Source organism: Falco peregrinus, chromosome 5 (genome assembly GCF_023634155.1).
Source record: "Falco peregrinus isolate bFalPer1 chromosome 5, bFalPer1.pri, whole genome shotgun sequence".
NCBI lineage: Eukaryota > Metazoa > Chordata > Aves > Falconiformes > Falconidae > Falco > Falco peregrinus.
This window is the reverse complement of record NC_073725.1, coordinates 86,988,620-87,004,791: the sequence shown is the minus strand read 5'-3', so window position 1 is coordinate 87,004,791 and position 16,172 is coordinate 86,988,620. Positions and strand designations below refer to the sequence as shown.

Sequence of the window (16,172 nt, the reverse complement as noted above, 5' to 3'; positions counted from 1 at the left end):
CATAACTAGCACGGTAACAACACCCACAAGTGAAAAAGCAAGGCAAGGACTGCGAGCCTTCGACATGGAAATTTTGGAGGTTTTCCTGGTTCTCTGCATGAGGGGAGCACAGGATACACGACGGCTTTTAAGAAGGTTTCTGCTCCAGAGAATCAAGCTATGCTGCCGGTTCGGGGCAGGGATGTGTCATCCTGCTCCTGCGGGTGTTAGGACTTCTTGTTGCTAATTCTTTCAAGAAAGAAAACATCTCCCGTGGGCAAACCTGCCTGGCAGGACGCCCTGACGCCAACACAGGCATCCTCAGCTTGCAACAGCAACAAGCCTCCCACGCCGTGGCACGTCCCCTTCGCAGGGGCTGTTCCGCAACTGCGCCAGGGGCAGATCTCGAGCTCCCAAGTGTTTGGCTCTGGTTTCTGGCTCATGCTGATACACAGAGGAATGAAAGCAAAGCAACCTCTTTCCGGCCTGGCTTTCAGTTTAGGAGCATCTCAGTCTTTTGGAGAATTTAGGAACATGGAGTTGATCTTGGTTGCTGCCTGCGTCCAAGGGAACGCAAGAAGCAGTCAGGGCACGAAGAGAGGGAAAGGAGCAGCTGTCTCTCCGGATTTACAGGGATCAGCAGCCGAGTGAGTCCCCAGCATTAACCAGGGTGTAACAGGGAGCAGAGTCTGACTCACATACCATATGTTCCCAATCCACTGCGTTCAATCAAGCCTAATAAAATTGATAGGGGAGCATTGAAAATCTCGTGATTAATTCTTTATGATCTGTAATAGGGGAGCTGTGTGCCAATTACTCATAAACTGTAAATCATTCATCAGAATATAAATAGAGCTAACCTCCAGCACAAACACTACAGGATTTCCAATAGGATTGCAGGTCTGGATTGCAGCATTGCACCGCTGGTGACAACGTGTTATCTGATGGAAGACAGAAGAGTACCTGCAATTTTGCAGCTTCTGCCCAAGGTTTCAGCTCTGTGCTCCCGTGTTATTTGCTTCCCTCTAGGCTGGCAATGCTGTCCTTTACCATGTGTTTTGATGCTCTGTCCTTGATCTCCGCGACCCATCAGTACAAGCTCTTGCAGGCTTGCAAGGGTTAAACCCACAGGGATCAGCTTTATTTCAGGTCGGGCCTGAACACCAGGACCATGACACAGCCCTCAGGAAAGGGGACACAAAGGATTGGGAAAAAGGTCCCAGCCCCACACTGTGCCCATGGGACCTCTGTATCAGCAAGGGATGAAGCTGGGGTGGAACCAGCTGGATTGCAAGCTCAGATATGAGAAACCAAGACTGCCAGCAGAAAGTAGCCCTTCCCAGGGACCCCAACGGCTTGCTGGGGACCATGATAAAGTCTGGTCTGCCTGGCTGGAGCAATAGGCAAGAGAGCAGTTATGGGAGCTGCCAGCAAGCAGGAGGGGTCATGAGCTTGTCCCGCTTTGTGGAGGATGACAGCAAGAGCCACCATTGGCGAGTGGAAGCTGCGGGTGCTTTATATCCCCTTTCTTCCTTTTTCTCAGCAAGGAAACCAATCCTTTGGCCTGGAAGCTTTCTCCTGGGCTTGTAAGGGGAGACGTCTCTCTGTGCTTAAGTTGACCTGGCTGCAGCTTCCCAGCCAGTGCCCCATTTCTAAGGGAAATCCACCCGATGGCACTCCTTGCCCTGGATTTCCACATGCTGGGAGTCCCCCGGGTCTCCTTGTGTTTGAAATGCTCCTGAACAAACTGCAGCTTGCTGAGCCACAGTGACCTGCTAACGTGCAGGCAGCGAGCATCCTTCACCAGCCTGACGCACACATGCATTGCTGAGCTGCGCGCAATGAACATGTCAAACACATGGAAACCCTCCAGTGCTGCTGCAGCAGATGCCAGCAGAAGCAACGGCGGCTGCACCATCCCTGTGTGCTGTTAACAGCTGTCAACCAGCGAGCCGGCTCCAACCCTCCCTCCGACAGGGCAGCTCATCCCCGCTGTTACGAACGGCCTCGTTTAAGTGCTTTCTGCCCACGGAGGCATTTGCAACTCCATATTCATCGGTGACCTCTTGGGGTTGTGGTGGGATTTCAAAGGGCGCTGGAGGGGTTCAAGCTGACAAGGGACTTGGGAAAGCCGAGGGCAATGCCCTCTTCCTTAGCTCAGTGCTCAGAAACAGAGAGCTGGATAAAAGGCACGCCATGGGGAGAAGCGGAGGGATGGGGACACAAAGAAAAATCCAACCCTGCAGAAAGCCCTCTTTGTCTCCTTCACAGCTGCTGGGATGTTTCTGAAGTGGGATGGAGGCTGGTGCGGAGGGGCCCCACCACTGCAAACACCCCCTGTTCCTCTTATGTGGAAAATGTTCCCTGGACAGGAGACTTGGCAGTGGGAACAGCGTGGGGGTTCCAGTGTGATTCCCCACTCAAAACGCAGCCAAGCTGGTGGTAAGGCATTCGGGTCCTGCAGCACATGCCCTCACTGGGTGCTCCCCAACATGGGGTAACAGGACAGACATGTCCACGACAGCCCAGCTCTGCTGGCCTCGAGCGAGGAGCCAGCGAGACAGCTCACCCCACTGCACCTCCTCACCATCCATCCCTCACTCCATTCCCTGGCCCCTGCCACCACATCCTTGTCCTTTCCCAGCTGGCAGCATTGGCAGCACCGGAATGTTCTCCCCTTGCAGCAGGGAGGATGGTTTGGAGAAGGTTCCTCTGTGTTAATTCCCTCCCTGGGGGAATGTTTCCTCCTCTCTGAACGCAGCCATCGTGCTTTTCCCACTCCGTCCCTTTCGCCTTTCCCGCTGCCCCAAGCACCCAGCTGGTGGGACTCACAAAATAAACATCCTCCCATCTGCTCCCGCGCCCCAGCCTGGGAGATGACAGAGGTGATAATTACACACTCGGCACAGCAAAATTATCCAGCGTGAGGGAGAAGAGGCCGGAAGCAGCTGGAAATCATCCACCATGGGGAACGTTGCTCCCACCCACGGCGCCGTCATGCGCGTCTCACCCTAAACGGGCCCGGTGCTGCAATTTATACCGTGAATGTGCTCCTCGGGCCCTGGTGGGGTGGGGTCCAGCCCTGTGCAAGCACCCCCGAGTGCAGGAGCTGACCCTGCTGGCGGGAGGTGGGGATGTGCTGGTGCAGCGAGGGGTAGCGAGGGGTTTGGAGCGGCAGAACTAAGGAAAGCCGGTTTCCTGTGGAGCTGAGAGCTGTAGCTGGGCCCCCCTGGGTCTGCTGAAGTGCATCCTCCAAGGATGGCATTTTACTGGGGAGGGCTTTGCGTGAGCCATCACTCACGCACATTTTTGGTGCCTGCCAGGGCAGGAGCACTCAGACACTCCCGTGAGACCTCTGGGAGGGACACTTGCAGCTTATTCATGAGGCTTCCCTCACATCAAACTCCTTTCTGAAGAAAATTTATTTCCCCTCAAAGGAGGGTCTGCAAAAGCAGATGGTCCATGCAGGGACCCTCAGAGGTCTGCAGCAATGGTGCTACCTGATTTCCTATGCACAGGCAGGGCGAGGACTGCCGCCCACGATGTGCATCAACCAGAAACATCTTTGAAAGGAGTGAAGAAGAGAAATATTAGTAGTAATAATAACAGCAATAAAAATAAATACTACACCTGCTGAAGGGAGTAGGCTGCAATGAATTGTCCTTAAAATACATCCAGACTTGATGGCTTTACATTTTTCCCTGGAGTGAGTAATACTGGGCAAGCAACATTTAATTTCCACAGCCTTTCCAGCACCAGAAAGCCACTGGTGCCGTTTCCCTCCCTCTGGCCCTGGTGCGAGCACTGAACACGGGCAGCACAGGCAGAGAGACAGGGACTGGCAGGGGGACAGGTAGGGGGGACAGGGACAGGCAGGGGGACAGAGAAAATTAGGAGGGCCGGGGCCAGGCAGGGGGCCAGGCAGGAGGATGGGAACAGGCAGAGGGGCTGGGGCCAGGCAGGGAGATGGGGCCAGGTAGGAGGACAGGCAGGGGGGACAGGCAGGGGGACAGGGCCCAGCAGGGGGACAGAGACAATGAGGGGGACCAGGGCCAGGCAGGGGGCCAGGGCCAGGCAGGGGAGGCAGGCAGGAGGACAGGCAGGGGAGGCAGGCAGGGGGCCAGGGCCAGGCAGCGGGGGCAGGCAGGGGAGGCAGGCAGGAGGACAGGCAGGAGGACTGGCAGGGGGACAGAGACAAGTAGGGGGGGCTGGGCCAGGCAGGCAGGAGGACAGGCAGGGGTCCGGGGCCACGCAGGGGCACAGGCAGGGCCGGGTCTCTGCCCTGCAGCCCCCTGTTTCGCGCCCACTGCCCCCTCCGGGCTGTCCGCCGCCAGCCCCGCTCGGCCCCGCCAGCCGCCCGGTGGGGCGCATCCCCGGCCCGGGGGCCCGTCCCGCCCGCCGCGGGGAGGGGGGGCCGCCCCGCGCCGCGGCCCGGTTGCTTCACCGGGCAGGGCCGAAGTCCAGGCGCCGGCAGCACGGGCCGCCCCCCCCGCCGCCGCGGCCGGACACACTCGCGCAGCCCGCGACGGAGCCGGCCGGGCCCGCGGCGAGGTCAGTGCTTCCCGGGGGCGCGCTAGGCCCGGCCGCCAGGCCCCGCTCCCCCCGCGCCGCGCCGCGGCCCTGCCGGCGGAGGCGGGCCCAGGCTTCCCGGCAGCGCCACCGCGGGGCTCCGCGCTCGGCCGGCCTCGGGCGGGGGGAGGCGGCGGCGGCGGGGCGACCCCGGGCCCCCGGCCCCAACCCATGGCGGGGCGGCCCGGGCCGGGCGCGGGGCGGCGGGCGGCGGAGGCGGGCGGGGGCCGGCCCTTCCCGCGGGAGTGCTGCGAAGGGCTGGGCGGCCTGGAGTACGGCCAGGTACCGGCGGGGCCGGGGGGCGGGCGGGGAGCGCCGGGCTCGGGGCGGCCCCGGGGAAGGGCCCGGCCCGGGGCGCTGCCGCTCGGCAGCGGGGGGCGGCCCGGGGCCGGATCCCCCCAGCCCCGGCCTCTCCCGGTGCCTTGGCGGGGCTGCGCAGCGCTGGTGGCCGCACCCCCGGCTGTGCCTGCAGGTGCCCGCTCGGGGCCCGAGGGACCCGCTGCCCTCCCCGGCACATTTTCCACCCGAGCCACGATGGCTGGCTCTGGGACACGGCAGGGCGCCGCCGGCACCGCACGGAGGCCCATGGGTGCTGCCACCAGCTTGCCTGGGTGCCCCTTGCAGCTCCCACCTGGCTGTCCGTGTAGCCCCTGCAGCTTCCACCCCGGGTGCCCCTGCAGCTCCTGCTCAGGTGCCCCTGCAGCTCCCACCCGGGTGCCCATGCAGCTCTACCCAGGATGCCCGGGCAGCTCCTACCAAGCTGTCTGTGCAGCTCCCACCTGGGTGCCCATGCAGCTCTCCCCGGGGTGCCCATGCAGCTCCCACCCAGGTGCCCCTGCAGCTCTCCCCTGGATGCCCCTGCAGCTCTCCCCGGGGTGCCCATGCAGCTCCCACCTGGCTGTCCGTGCAGCTCCCACCTGGCTGTCCTTGCAGCTCCCACCCGGGTGCCCCTGCAACTCTCCTCGGGGTGCCCATCCAGCTCCCACCCACCTGTCTGTGCAGCCCCTCAGCTCTCCCCTGGGCCCGTGCAGCTCTCGCCTTCCCTGATGTTGGGGCTGCAGGCAAGCAGGTGGTGTTTGCCACCATTATTGCTCACCCGCCAGGGAGGACGGGGCAAAGTTGAATGTTCTGTGCCTGTTACGTGGCTGTCCCAGCAGCTTGCCAAGACAGCTCATCCTAATGGGCCCCCCTTTATCCCTAAAAGCATATAGTAGGCACAGGCCAATCTGCCTCCCGCTGGCAGCAGCGAATTTGGTTGTTGAGGAGAAGAAAAGGAGTGCAATGTTAAGGTTGTTGCCAGCCAGGAGTTAGTAGGTCAAGAAGCTTTTGTTCAGCCTGTGCTGGCAGTGTGCTCAGCACCGTACAAAATGAGAGGAAAGAAGCTGTCCTGGTCCCACGGGATTGCAATTGAAGCGAGACCAGACAGTTCGGCCCCGGCGCCAGAGGCTGTCTGGGTGCCCGGGTTGTGTCTTGACTGTGCTGGGTCTGAAGAGGCGAGGTCTGATGGCGAAGGGCTGCTCGGGTATGAAGGGAGGGGAGGAGAGACTGGGGAGGGTGGCAGTAGGGGAAGGTGGGTCAGGATCAGGCCCGAGGGGCTGTTCCCATCATTCCTTACCAGCACCCGTGTCCCAAGGGCTTGGATGGAGGAGCCCGTGGGAGCTGGGGCGGTAGCAGTTTGAAGGCAGCCGTGACCCCTGTGAGGATCCCCCCGTGTCCCTGGGGCAGCACGGCCTTTGCTCTTGTGCTTTGCACCGCGGGCAGTGGCAGCTGTGCAGGAGGCACCTGGAGCGGCTGGACATGCCCCGGGACAGTGCGGGAGCCGTTCCCAGGGCCTTTGCTTTTGGCTACGAGAAGTGCTGCGTTTAGCAGCCCCTCTCCATGAATCCCACTGAGGCTCTGGTTGCTTTGAAGAACTTGTGAAGAGCCGGTGGGAATTTCTGTCCCGGACAGGCAAGGTGGAGCTGATGCCTGTTTGAGCCTTTCCTGTCCCCTGGCATCCAAAGGACTTGCAAACACAGCTGTGTTTAGGAAGCAAAAGGCCTCTACGTCTGAGTGTTGTCTTGATTCTGATTCAAGAGAGGGAAGGGCTTGGGCTGGGCTATTTTGTCTTTTGTTTTTCAAAGTTTTTTGGGAAAAAAAAAAAGGCACTGGCTGTGTTTCATCCAAATACCACTGCAGGGAGAGGGGGCGGGGAGGGAGAAGCAGCATGGTTTATTGCACGTAAAAACGCTGACAATGTCAGGGAGCCATCCTGGGAAAAATACCTCTTTCTTAAAAGGAGAAAGGGGAGAAAACTGAGCTTTAAGGCTATTTGTTGTCATTAAGTACGACAGGAAACCCTTGCAGCCCTCACTGTGGAGGGGGTTTGCATCACTTACTCTATGGAAGGCAAACTTGAGGCTGACACAGTTTCTTGCTTGGAGTTTTCATGCAGACCAGCATCCCTGGGACGTCCTCGTTCCCCAGGGATGCCGAAGCGCTGTGAAACGATGCTCCCTTGCCTGCAGCTTGGAAACGCTGCTTGGGTTGGCAGCTGCCCTGTAGGACTGGTGCTTGTCCTCACAGCAGCAGTGTCCTTGCAGTGCCTCTGTCCTTCTGGGCACTGCTGCAAACGTGGGGCTCCCCGAGAGCCTGGTGCCCCTCAGGTGTGGGGGGTGATGGCTTGGAGGAGCCCTCATCCTTCCTTTTGGCTTTGCACCCTGACATCGCGCTTTGCTTGGGGCCATTAAAAGATGTGTCTGCTCTTGGGGGGCAGCTGAAGTGTTCGGTTTGAGATGAATTGCCCAGTGCCCCTGCAGGAACCTGCACCCCCAGTAACTGGCTCTCCCTCCCCAGGTGGATGTGACAGCCATGGCGCGGCTCTTCGGCTATGTGGATGTGACCGACTCTGGCTTCATTGTGGCCGTCCTCTCCATCACCTTCAACCCGCTCTTCTGGAACATGGTAAGAGCTGCCTGCACGCCGGCTGCCCTGTTGTTTTTAGCCTTCCTTTCCCAGCTACAGGGGCATCTCCCTTGGGCCATGCTGGAGGAAAAACCCCTTTTTGGAAAAATCTGCTGGGCTGGGTGGGGCGAGCGGTGCCGAGTTATTAGGCATTAGAAGTGGGTGAGCAGGGAGCTGTGCTGCAGAGAGAACTGGCGCTGGGGGTGGCTGTGATGGGTGTCACAGGGGAGGTGAAGGCAGGAGCCAGCATGGGATGCAGAAGGAATTAGAAACTGGGCGTGGGAGAGGGGGCACAGCAATGAAACCCATCGTTCAGCCACCTCCTGCAGCACCTCCCACCCCAGCAGCCAGGCACTTGTCACCACTGGGACTGAGCATAAATGGCATTAAGCCCCGGCAAGGGGCTGCACTGGATGCGTTGCTTGCTGCTTCCCCTTGAAATATGTTGGCAGCCGGTTGTGTGGATGACAAGAAGCAAAAACAGTCAGCCAAAAGTTAACCTGAAGAAATTCCCCCTCCATCATGCTGCAAAGCCTGGCAAAGAGCTGCAGAGCTGGCAGCAAGCCCTCCCTAAGCAGGAGCAAGGATACCTGTGCGTGGATGATGCTCGCTGTCTCTGTGGGTGCCGTAGCACTCTGGGAGCCGAGACTGGAAGAGTCTCTGCTGCCCTTCACCGCTGCGGTTTGCTACCTCCCTGCAAGAGCAGTGAGAGTCGTTGCTGGCCCTGGTTTGGAGCACTGCAGGGCCAATGTGCCAAGCAGGGAGCCTAGGTGGGCTGCAGCACCAGGTGACTCCCACCCTGCAAGCACCCTCAGCAGCATGGCTGAGGTATGGGGTGAAACCTTCTCCTTGCGAGCACTCGTGGAAATGGGATGTTGTCTCAGCTAAGATTCCCAAAACCACCTGCCAAACCTCCCTGCAGGGATTCTCACCCTGGGGAAGTCTCCTTATAGAGGCCTTATTTTTCCAGAGGGGGAGGGCTCGGCGCTCTCTGAGTGCGGGGGCTCTTGAGATTGTCTCACGCTGGGCTTTGGAAAAGCGAGGCTCTCCTGGCTGTGAGTCACTTTGGAAACCTCTGTTGGAGCTCTTTGTTGCAGCCTCCCTAATTTTTCATGCAACTTGTTATTAAAAAATCTCACGGTGTCTGAAATGCGAACTAGAATGTGCCACATTATTTCAATAGTGGAGTCATCATTTAGCATAAAGAATCAATGAACAAGAAGATTCAGGATGTGGTCTCTCAGGGGAGAGACTGGCTCCAGCGAGAAACTGCATAAAAGGGAAAGTAAAAAGTACTTTATTAGCGTCTGCTGCTACGCCTGCGACTCGTGGGATGCCTGCAGCTTGGGAAATAGCGTTGTTTTTGGATCAAGAGTTTGGCTGCTGTTAAAGGACAGGGAAAGCTGATGTAACAGCAGGAAGTTCATTGCTCTGCGTTGCTGTTGTCCCCTTCCAGTGTCTGAAGAGCTTTGCCGTTGGCGGCAGGTGGCACTGCAAGCAAGACGTGCAGGGCCTGCGCCTGGGAGCAGAAGGCATCGCTGCATGGGTTTGCAGTGAGCAACCTGAGCTGGTGTGTTGGTGGGAAGCTCTGGGGAGGTGAGCGTGGCACTAGACGTTTCCCCGGCTCTAACGGCCCGGGTGGCTCTCACAGTCCATGTGCCTCTGGCCATCGCTTGCTCTGTCCAGGCTCCCGAGCACATGACTGGCGTTTTCAGGCTCTGCCAGTCCCGGTGTGTGGCTCACACCAGGCATTGCTGGAAGGCTCTAGCAGGGGGGGCTGTCGCATGTAAGCAAGCCCCCGCTGTCAGGTGCATTTTAGCAGGAGTGGCCCCAGCCATCCCTGAGTTTTTCCTGACCTGTTTCCTTTACCTCCTCCCCATCCTTTCTTCCATGTGATCTGCGTCCCCTGCCTGCACCCAGACAGCAGTTCTTTCCTCCTCTGCATCCCTGCACAGGCTCCCTTTGTCTTTTGCTATTTGAGTTCCTTCCTGGCAGCTGAGATTGCTTCTGCATCTGAATTACTTTGGGCTTGCAAAAGCTTTAGTGCAAACACTGGATTTCTGTGCAGTGCCAAGCACTCTCTGCTCTCTGTGCTTAATAAGTAATGTGGGACCCTGATCAAAAACCCTCCTGTGCGTGAAATTCCTGATTTGGGTAGAAATTGGGTGGGGATGCATTGATTTGGTTCAGTGTCTTAATTCCCCGTTTCTGCTGAACTCTGGCCAGGTCTGCCTCTTGCAAAGTTTGGCGCCGGGCTGTCCTTGCTGTGCAGTGCCGCTGAATAAATATGTGGTGGGGAAACCCTGGCTCCGTGTGGTGCTTGGCCTTGAGCATAGCAAGGCATTTGCCCTGGTAAGCCCTGGGCATGTTTCACTGGGGCAGAACCTGCAGGGTTTGGGGACAAAGCATGAAATCTGGAGGCTGTGGGGGAGTGTGGCTCTGGAGAAAGCCCTGATCCTCATCGGGTCGATTTATGCAGTTCGGTTAGGAGAGCAATTTAGAGGACCAGAGCCTAAGTGGGGCAATTTGCAGGACTCCAGCCAGGCTGTGCTGGTGCTCTCTCCTGTTCTCCGCAGGGGAGAAAAGCCCTCCAAAAAAGGCCTCGGGACTCCCAGTTCCCACCCTCCTCCCTGCAGGCATGTGCCAGAGGATACCATGAACATCGCCTGCTGCGTTTCCCCATCAAACCCAGGGCTCGCACCCCATCTGCTTCCATCCCTCCATGCCAATTAAAATCCTGCCTGTCCCCAGGTTGCTCCCAGGTTATGTTGTCCATGGCACAGCTTGTGTGTGTTCCTGCACTATTCTTGGATGTTTTCCTTTTTTCTTTTTTGTCTCTCCTCCTCATGCTGTCTCTGCTTTCCCACCCGCTGTGGCTGTTATGAAAGGAGCTGCTGGGAGCCGTGGTCCCGCATGAGGCTGGGTGCAGGTGAGGCTCCGAAAGGCAGCAGCGGAGCTGGTTTGGGGGATGAAGTCACTTAAAACTCCCCAAAGATGCTCAATGCAGCTGGGAGACCTGAGCCGCTGTGGGGCTGTAGAGGGGCATCCAGCGAGGAGTAGGTGCGTCACCGGAGCCGTGCCATAAAACATTAACAAGGTCAGAGTGGCAGAAACTTCAATAAATCCCATCTGTGTTTGGAAAGCCTCAGAACGATGGGAGAAACTTCCCATCCCTTGGTAACTAAGGAAAGTATTAAATAACAGCTCCTCAGGGACAAACATTTTCAAGTGAGGAGGGGCAGATAACCTGCGTGCTGGAGCCTTTAAAGAGCTCGCTGAGCCTTGGCACACAGGGAGTTTCTAGAAAGTTGGAAGGTTTCTGACACTCAATAGCGAACGGGCAAGTGGCACAGCTGTGAGCCAGGTGGTCTGACGTCCATCACCACGCAAGTAAGCTTCAAGTGGGGAGCGCATCTATCAGCAATCTTTTTCTTGATTTGAGCCTCTTAAAAATTTATGCCTGGTGTCGTGGACCGATTTAGAAATGGCACATCTTCAGCTGCTGCCCAGGAGCTTGCTCCTCCCGTCACCTCGAGTGGCCCCCTCGAGACACCCATGCATCTCGCCGGAATCTGCGAGGTGAAACCTCAGATGTCACGGTTAGGAATGGGCTTAGTGTAATTTAGCATGATTTTAAAGAAAATAGACCCCGTCAGACAAATGTGATTTTATTTTTCAAGGTTGCAGCTTTTCCTGTTCAGGGTAACAAGATCTCTGTTCTAGACTTCTGTCAAGTGTTTAAACTGCATGAGGTTTTGATTAAAGAAGTAGTTGCACAGGGACCTGGGCTGACAACGCCTGGCTCCTGATGGATGTATATCTCTTGGTTCATTTATTTTTAATTTCCCATCCTTTTCTCCTTCTTTGGAGACTGGAGGAATCTGCCAAGTGGATCAGAAATGCTTGTGCTGCTGAGGAGGGGGAACTTTGCAGGTGCCGGCAGCCCAATTTCACCTACCTTTTACCACTTCTTGCTAAACTCAGAGGAAGGTGCCTAGCCCAGAACCTCCCCAGGCTGCTGGGAACTGGCCGGGAGCTCGGGAGCTGTCAGGATCCAGTGAGCCAAACTCCAAGAAGCCTTTTGGGGACAAGACAAAAATGCCTGATGCTGGGGGATTTCAGCAGCTCTCGCTGTCTTACAGAAGGGCAGGATTGAGCAGTGGCTTAACGGCAGTGTGTTAGCACCTGACTGGGGAAAGGGTATGATAATTGCAGGGTATGAGATGGCTGTGCAAGGGCTGGGGCTGGAGCAGCAGGCAGAGCCTTGTGGCGAGCACACCTCGGTTAGCTCAAGTTTACAGGGTCGGGAGATGAATGAGTCCCAGTGATTTAAGCATCTTTTCTGACCTTCAGAATTTGCCAACCTGCGAGAGTTTCATGGGCTTTCCCACAAACCTCTGCCTGCCTGCAGCCGCGGGTGAGAGCAGAAAAACAGCCTCAACCATCTTCTGGAAAGTGCTTTTAGATCCCGTTGTAGAAGCCATGGCACAGCGACGATGATTATCTGCTTATAACAGATGCTAGATCAATAGCAGGGCTTCAAGCTACGCTGCAAGGCAATTGACTGCACAAAGTGTTTCTTTATTGGGGTAAGGCTGGGCTTGCAATGAGGCTCGGATTCGCTCTTACATCTCCGGTCTTAAAATGTCACCACCAGCTCTGATGCCTTTCATCCTTTGTGCAGGGAGAGAACGCACATAATTCGTAATTGGACTCTCTACCAGGCAGCAATAGCCGTTTTCATTTCCTACAATGCCTGAGAAAGAGTGAGAATTTGCTTCCCCCCCTCCCCAAACAGCATTTAGTGGCAATTTTATTCCAAGTGACTTGGTAATGCTTCCCACTCAGGCGGTGAGGGCTTTGCAGCGATGCTGTAACACGCGTGGTGAGCGGACAGCGTCGATTCTCTGGCCATCTCATAACAGAGCGAGTCCTGGCTGGGTGTGTAACACTGCGCCTGTTTGGCTCCTAATTTTAGCTTTTCCAGTGTGTCAGCACCGCTGCAAGCCACATAACAGGCACCAAAACTGGGTCGCATCCTCCAGCTTGCTGGCTGGAGCGACACAATTAGGAGTGCTGTCACCTTGAGGGAAAGCCACATCGGTCATCCCAGCGCTGCTTCCCTGCAGCCTCCCAGCGAGGGGTGGTGGTGGTTTCATCTCCATCTGCTTTAAGAAGCTATGCAATGTCTTTTTATGATGTTCTTGCAGGCTGTGCTGCCCGCGGCGGGGGGGAAACGCAGAGCCCCAGCCTGGCTGAGCAGCTGTGAGCTGAGATGCTTCATCTGTGTGTCAAGCCAGGCAAGTTCTCAGCCCTCAGGGCTCCAGGCAAGGCAGTGGCAATCATTTGAGCACAGGTACCTGCCAAAGCAGGGTGTGCTTGGGTGGCTGAGCTGTTTCCGTGCCTGTTCTTAGCATGAATTTGGGATCCAGCTAGTGTGCAATATGCCTGCTCAGCATTTCTCTAAACTGAGGTCAGAATCTGTCTCTCACCTCACAGTCCTTATAGATCATGGCCAAGCTGACCCAGAAAACAACCTCCTGTTTTTTAGCTTCTGTGCAGAATGCGTCTCTGGAAACCCAGGGTGTTTGTTATATGTACTGAACTTCTCTGGTTTAGTGTTTTAAAAATAAACTAGGCTGCTGGGAGCCCTGCTAGAGTAAGTCAGCATACACATTAAAAGATGAAAAAATATGTTTAAGCCAAGAGTCTTGTTTCCATTTGCATCAGAGGCTTAGCTTGTAGACCCTTGACGTAGGGAGAGGCTCTTTCCTGTACCACTCCTTCCCTACCGTGCCATGCTGCTGCTGAACACTCTCCTGCGGATGAGGTGCTGCTCAAAGATGTTAGTCTGTGAAAAGGCGAGTCTGTAACCACCTGCATCCTGTGGGACAAGGCAAAAAATGCAGCTGAAGGCAAAAAAGAAGGTAGTATGATCTACCCAGACCGGGAAGTGTGGAAGACAGTGGGTCCCATCCCCCCCTCCCCGTGGCGCTGGGCTTTGGCAGTGTTTGTGTGTAGCCCTGGGGCTGGGAGCTGCTGGAGCCCCGAGCAGGGAAACCCATTGCTTCCCCCGGGACACGGGCTGTCCAGGCACCGGGCGGGAGCTTCCTGGGTTGTGTGCCTGCCGCAATCACGATGTGAGCTGGGTGTGCTCCAGCTGTGCCATGGCACAGACCATTTAGCAGAAGCCTGCCCAGTTCCCAGAAGGATGGGATCTCCCAAAATAGGCTGCTTTGACGAAGAAATGCAGAAACACGCAGTGTGCTGGCTGCTCTTGGGAGGTTATTTCCGTAAGAACCATTGCCTGGCTTCCATCATGATGCAATTGCATCTTCTGCATGCCTGGAGACTCATGATGGAGAGGCAGGCGTTGGGGTTTCATGGTGGGGATGCTGGATCAGGCTTGCAGCAGGCTGGTGGCACACAGGGTTGTCACGCCAAAGAAAACGCTTCCTCCATTCCTCTATTTTCATCCCCTTTCATGAACTCTGAGGGGACACTTATCTCCAGTTGCTCATGTGACAGTAGCAAATGAGTAGTAAAGCAGATTAGTAAATCAGTAAAGCAAAACCCTCCTTCTCTTTTCCACTTATATTGTGTTCCCAATGATACGAGTCACTGGAAGTGGGACTTGGCAGGAGCATCCCACATCCTTGCCCTCTTGAGTGTGAAACCAGATAGTTCAGCAGCCCAATCACAGCAGCACTTGGCAGACACCAGTTCCTGGTAAATATTAGGAGCCTTGTCTCAGTTAAAGCAAACAAGCATCTGCACTCCCCCCCAGGGCTGCCTGCCTGTGTTGGCTCCCTTACATTCCCCTTTCTAAGGTATCCTGACAAAGCTTTAAAACTCCTGAACCCCAACCCAGGAAGAAATAGTCGATTTTTGGAAGCTGGTGCTGATGCATTACAGTGCCGGAGCTGTGGACAATAGAGCATGCTTGGGCAGCGGCTTTGGTTGATACGTTGCAGAGGGCTGCGAGCAGCGGTGCACTGGCTGTTCAGAGCAAAGGGTTTTGATTTTGGAAGGTGGCCCCAACCCAGGGGAAGGTCTGTGGACTGGGATGAAATAGCCCTATCCAGAAAGCCGCTGCCTGATTTTCCTTTTCCCTGCCAAGCTATCCGAGCCTCCACGCTTGCTCATGTGCAGGGAAGAGGGGCAACTCTCTTAGAAAATTATGAATTTGGTTGCCAGAAAAGCTGGAAGCCGCAGGCTTCTGCACCTGCATGTGGCTTCATCAAACTCCCCTGATCTCCCAGCGAATGTTGGGGTCGGGGAGAGGAAGGCTGGCAGGAGCTCTTGATTTTCCTGTGTGTCACTGAAATCACGAATCTCCACAGTACATTACCAAGTCGTCTGTATTTGGCAATACTTGCTTGGGTTTTTTCCTTGCAAAACCTTTTTTATTCCCTCTTTTTCCTCCAGACCAGGGATGATGCAGCCATGCGCTTGTTCTGCAGGCTGGGACGTGCAAGCTGCTGCTTTGTCTGGCTGAAGGGTTTTCACACACTGTCTGTGTAGGCGCAATCATTTTTGGTGTGATCCTTTTTGCTCTTTTGGAAAGAAAAAGCGGGCTGCGAGCAGCTCACACCCCTGAAGTGGGTGAAATGGAGATGGGTTTTAGCAATTTTCTCTGCCTTTGGCTGTTGCAGGGAAGCCTGACCATCAGGGCTCACAGAACGCCTTCGTCGCCTCCTTTGTGTGGTGGGAGGTTTGCTCATTATCTGGTTTGTGCTTCAGTTATAAAAGAAGCTGTAATTGTAGCAGCTCCTTGCCATAAAAGCACAAAGACATTTTCAGGGAAGGAAAATGTACATGCGGCTTTTATGATCCTTTACAGTACTCCTTCTGCCTACTTTTTTCGCCTGCTGCCCTTCCTGCAGCATCAGCTCTGTGCCTGCCTGGTGCTCAGCGTGATCTCCTCTGGCTCAAGCCTCTCCTTTGCTATCGAAATGCCCCTTTTAGAAAGAAGTTGAGCATCTTCCTCATCAGTCTTGTTGGGTGAAGAGAGGAGGGACCCCAAATCCCCTCATGTAGTCAGGTGTTCCTATTCCTGTCTCTTCCTTCAGCGCTGTGTTTTCTGCGGTGAGTCCAACAGCAGATGCTCAATCTACAGAATCCCAGGAACGATTTTGAACTGGGATAAAAAAAAAAATCCCTCCGTCTGTGACTACAGCATGCACCCTTAACAGGACTGGAGTAGTACCAGATCAGATCACCTTGGGGCATACATGGCTGTTCCTATTAAAAACTGAATGACCTTAGACGAGATACAGTATTTTTAACTCTGAAGCATTCCTATTAAGTGCCCTTTCCTGTTTATTTTTACCAGGACATTGTGTTAATCACTGCAGAGTTACTCATTTGATTCCCAAGGCTGGAGAGCAGCAATGAAATAGTTTCATTTTGAGGCTTTGTCATGCAATTGTTTTCCAGAGACTGATGTACTTGGAAGCCAAAGCGAGTGCATTGCCCAATGGAGGAACCTTACTTTCCTGCCTGTACCAGTTAGGCTTTGGTCCCTGGTGGGGATGTGTGGGGATTCTTAGCTGGAAGGGTTTGATCAGCCTTCCCCATCCACTTTCACACAGGGCTCTGGTAGAAATGCATGGTGCAGAAGACCATAAGAAGGTTTGAGCACTGCATGCCAGGCTCGTACGTGTGTCTTGGCGTTGGGC

The 16,172-nt window shown here is 55.7% G+C and overlaps 1 protein-coding gene across 3 annotated transcripts in view; it reads left to right on the top strand.

Annotated features, from left to right (window-relative positions):
• Positions 1-4,372: 4,372 nt before the first annotated feature.
• PEMT (phosphatidylethanolamine N-methyltransferase) overlaps positions 4,373-16,172 on the top strand; it is a 43,553-nt gene continuing 31,753 nt past the window's right edge. For 2 of the 3 annotated variants that reach the window (XM_055805539.1, XM_055805540.1), the window contains exons 1-2: positions 4,373-4,530; positions 7,384-7,491. In XM_055805539.1, the coding sequence (XP_055661514.1) occupies positions 7,399-7,491 (93 nt within the window). In that variant the 5' untranslated portion in view covers positions 4,373-4,530; positions 7,384-7,398. Of the gene's footprint in view, positions 4,531-4,676; positions 4,831-7,383; positions 7,492-16,172 lie in introns of those variants that run through there. The other variant, XM_055805542.1, reaches the window with a different exon arrangement.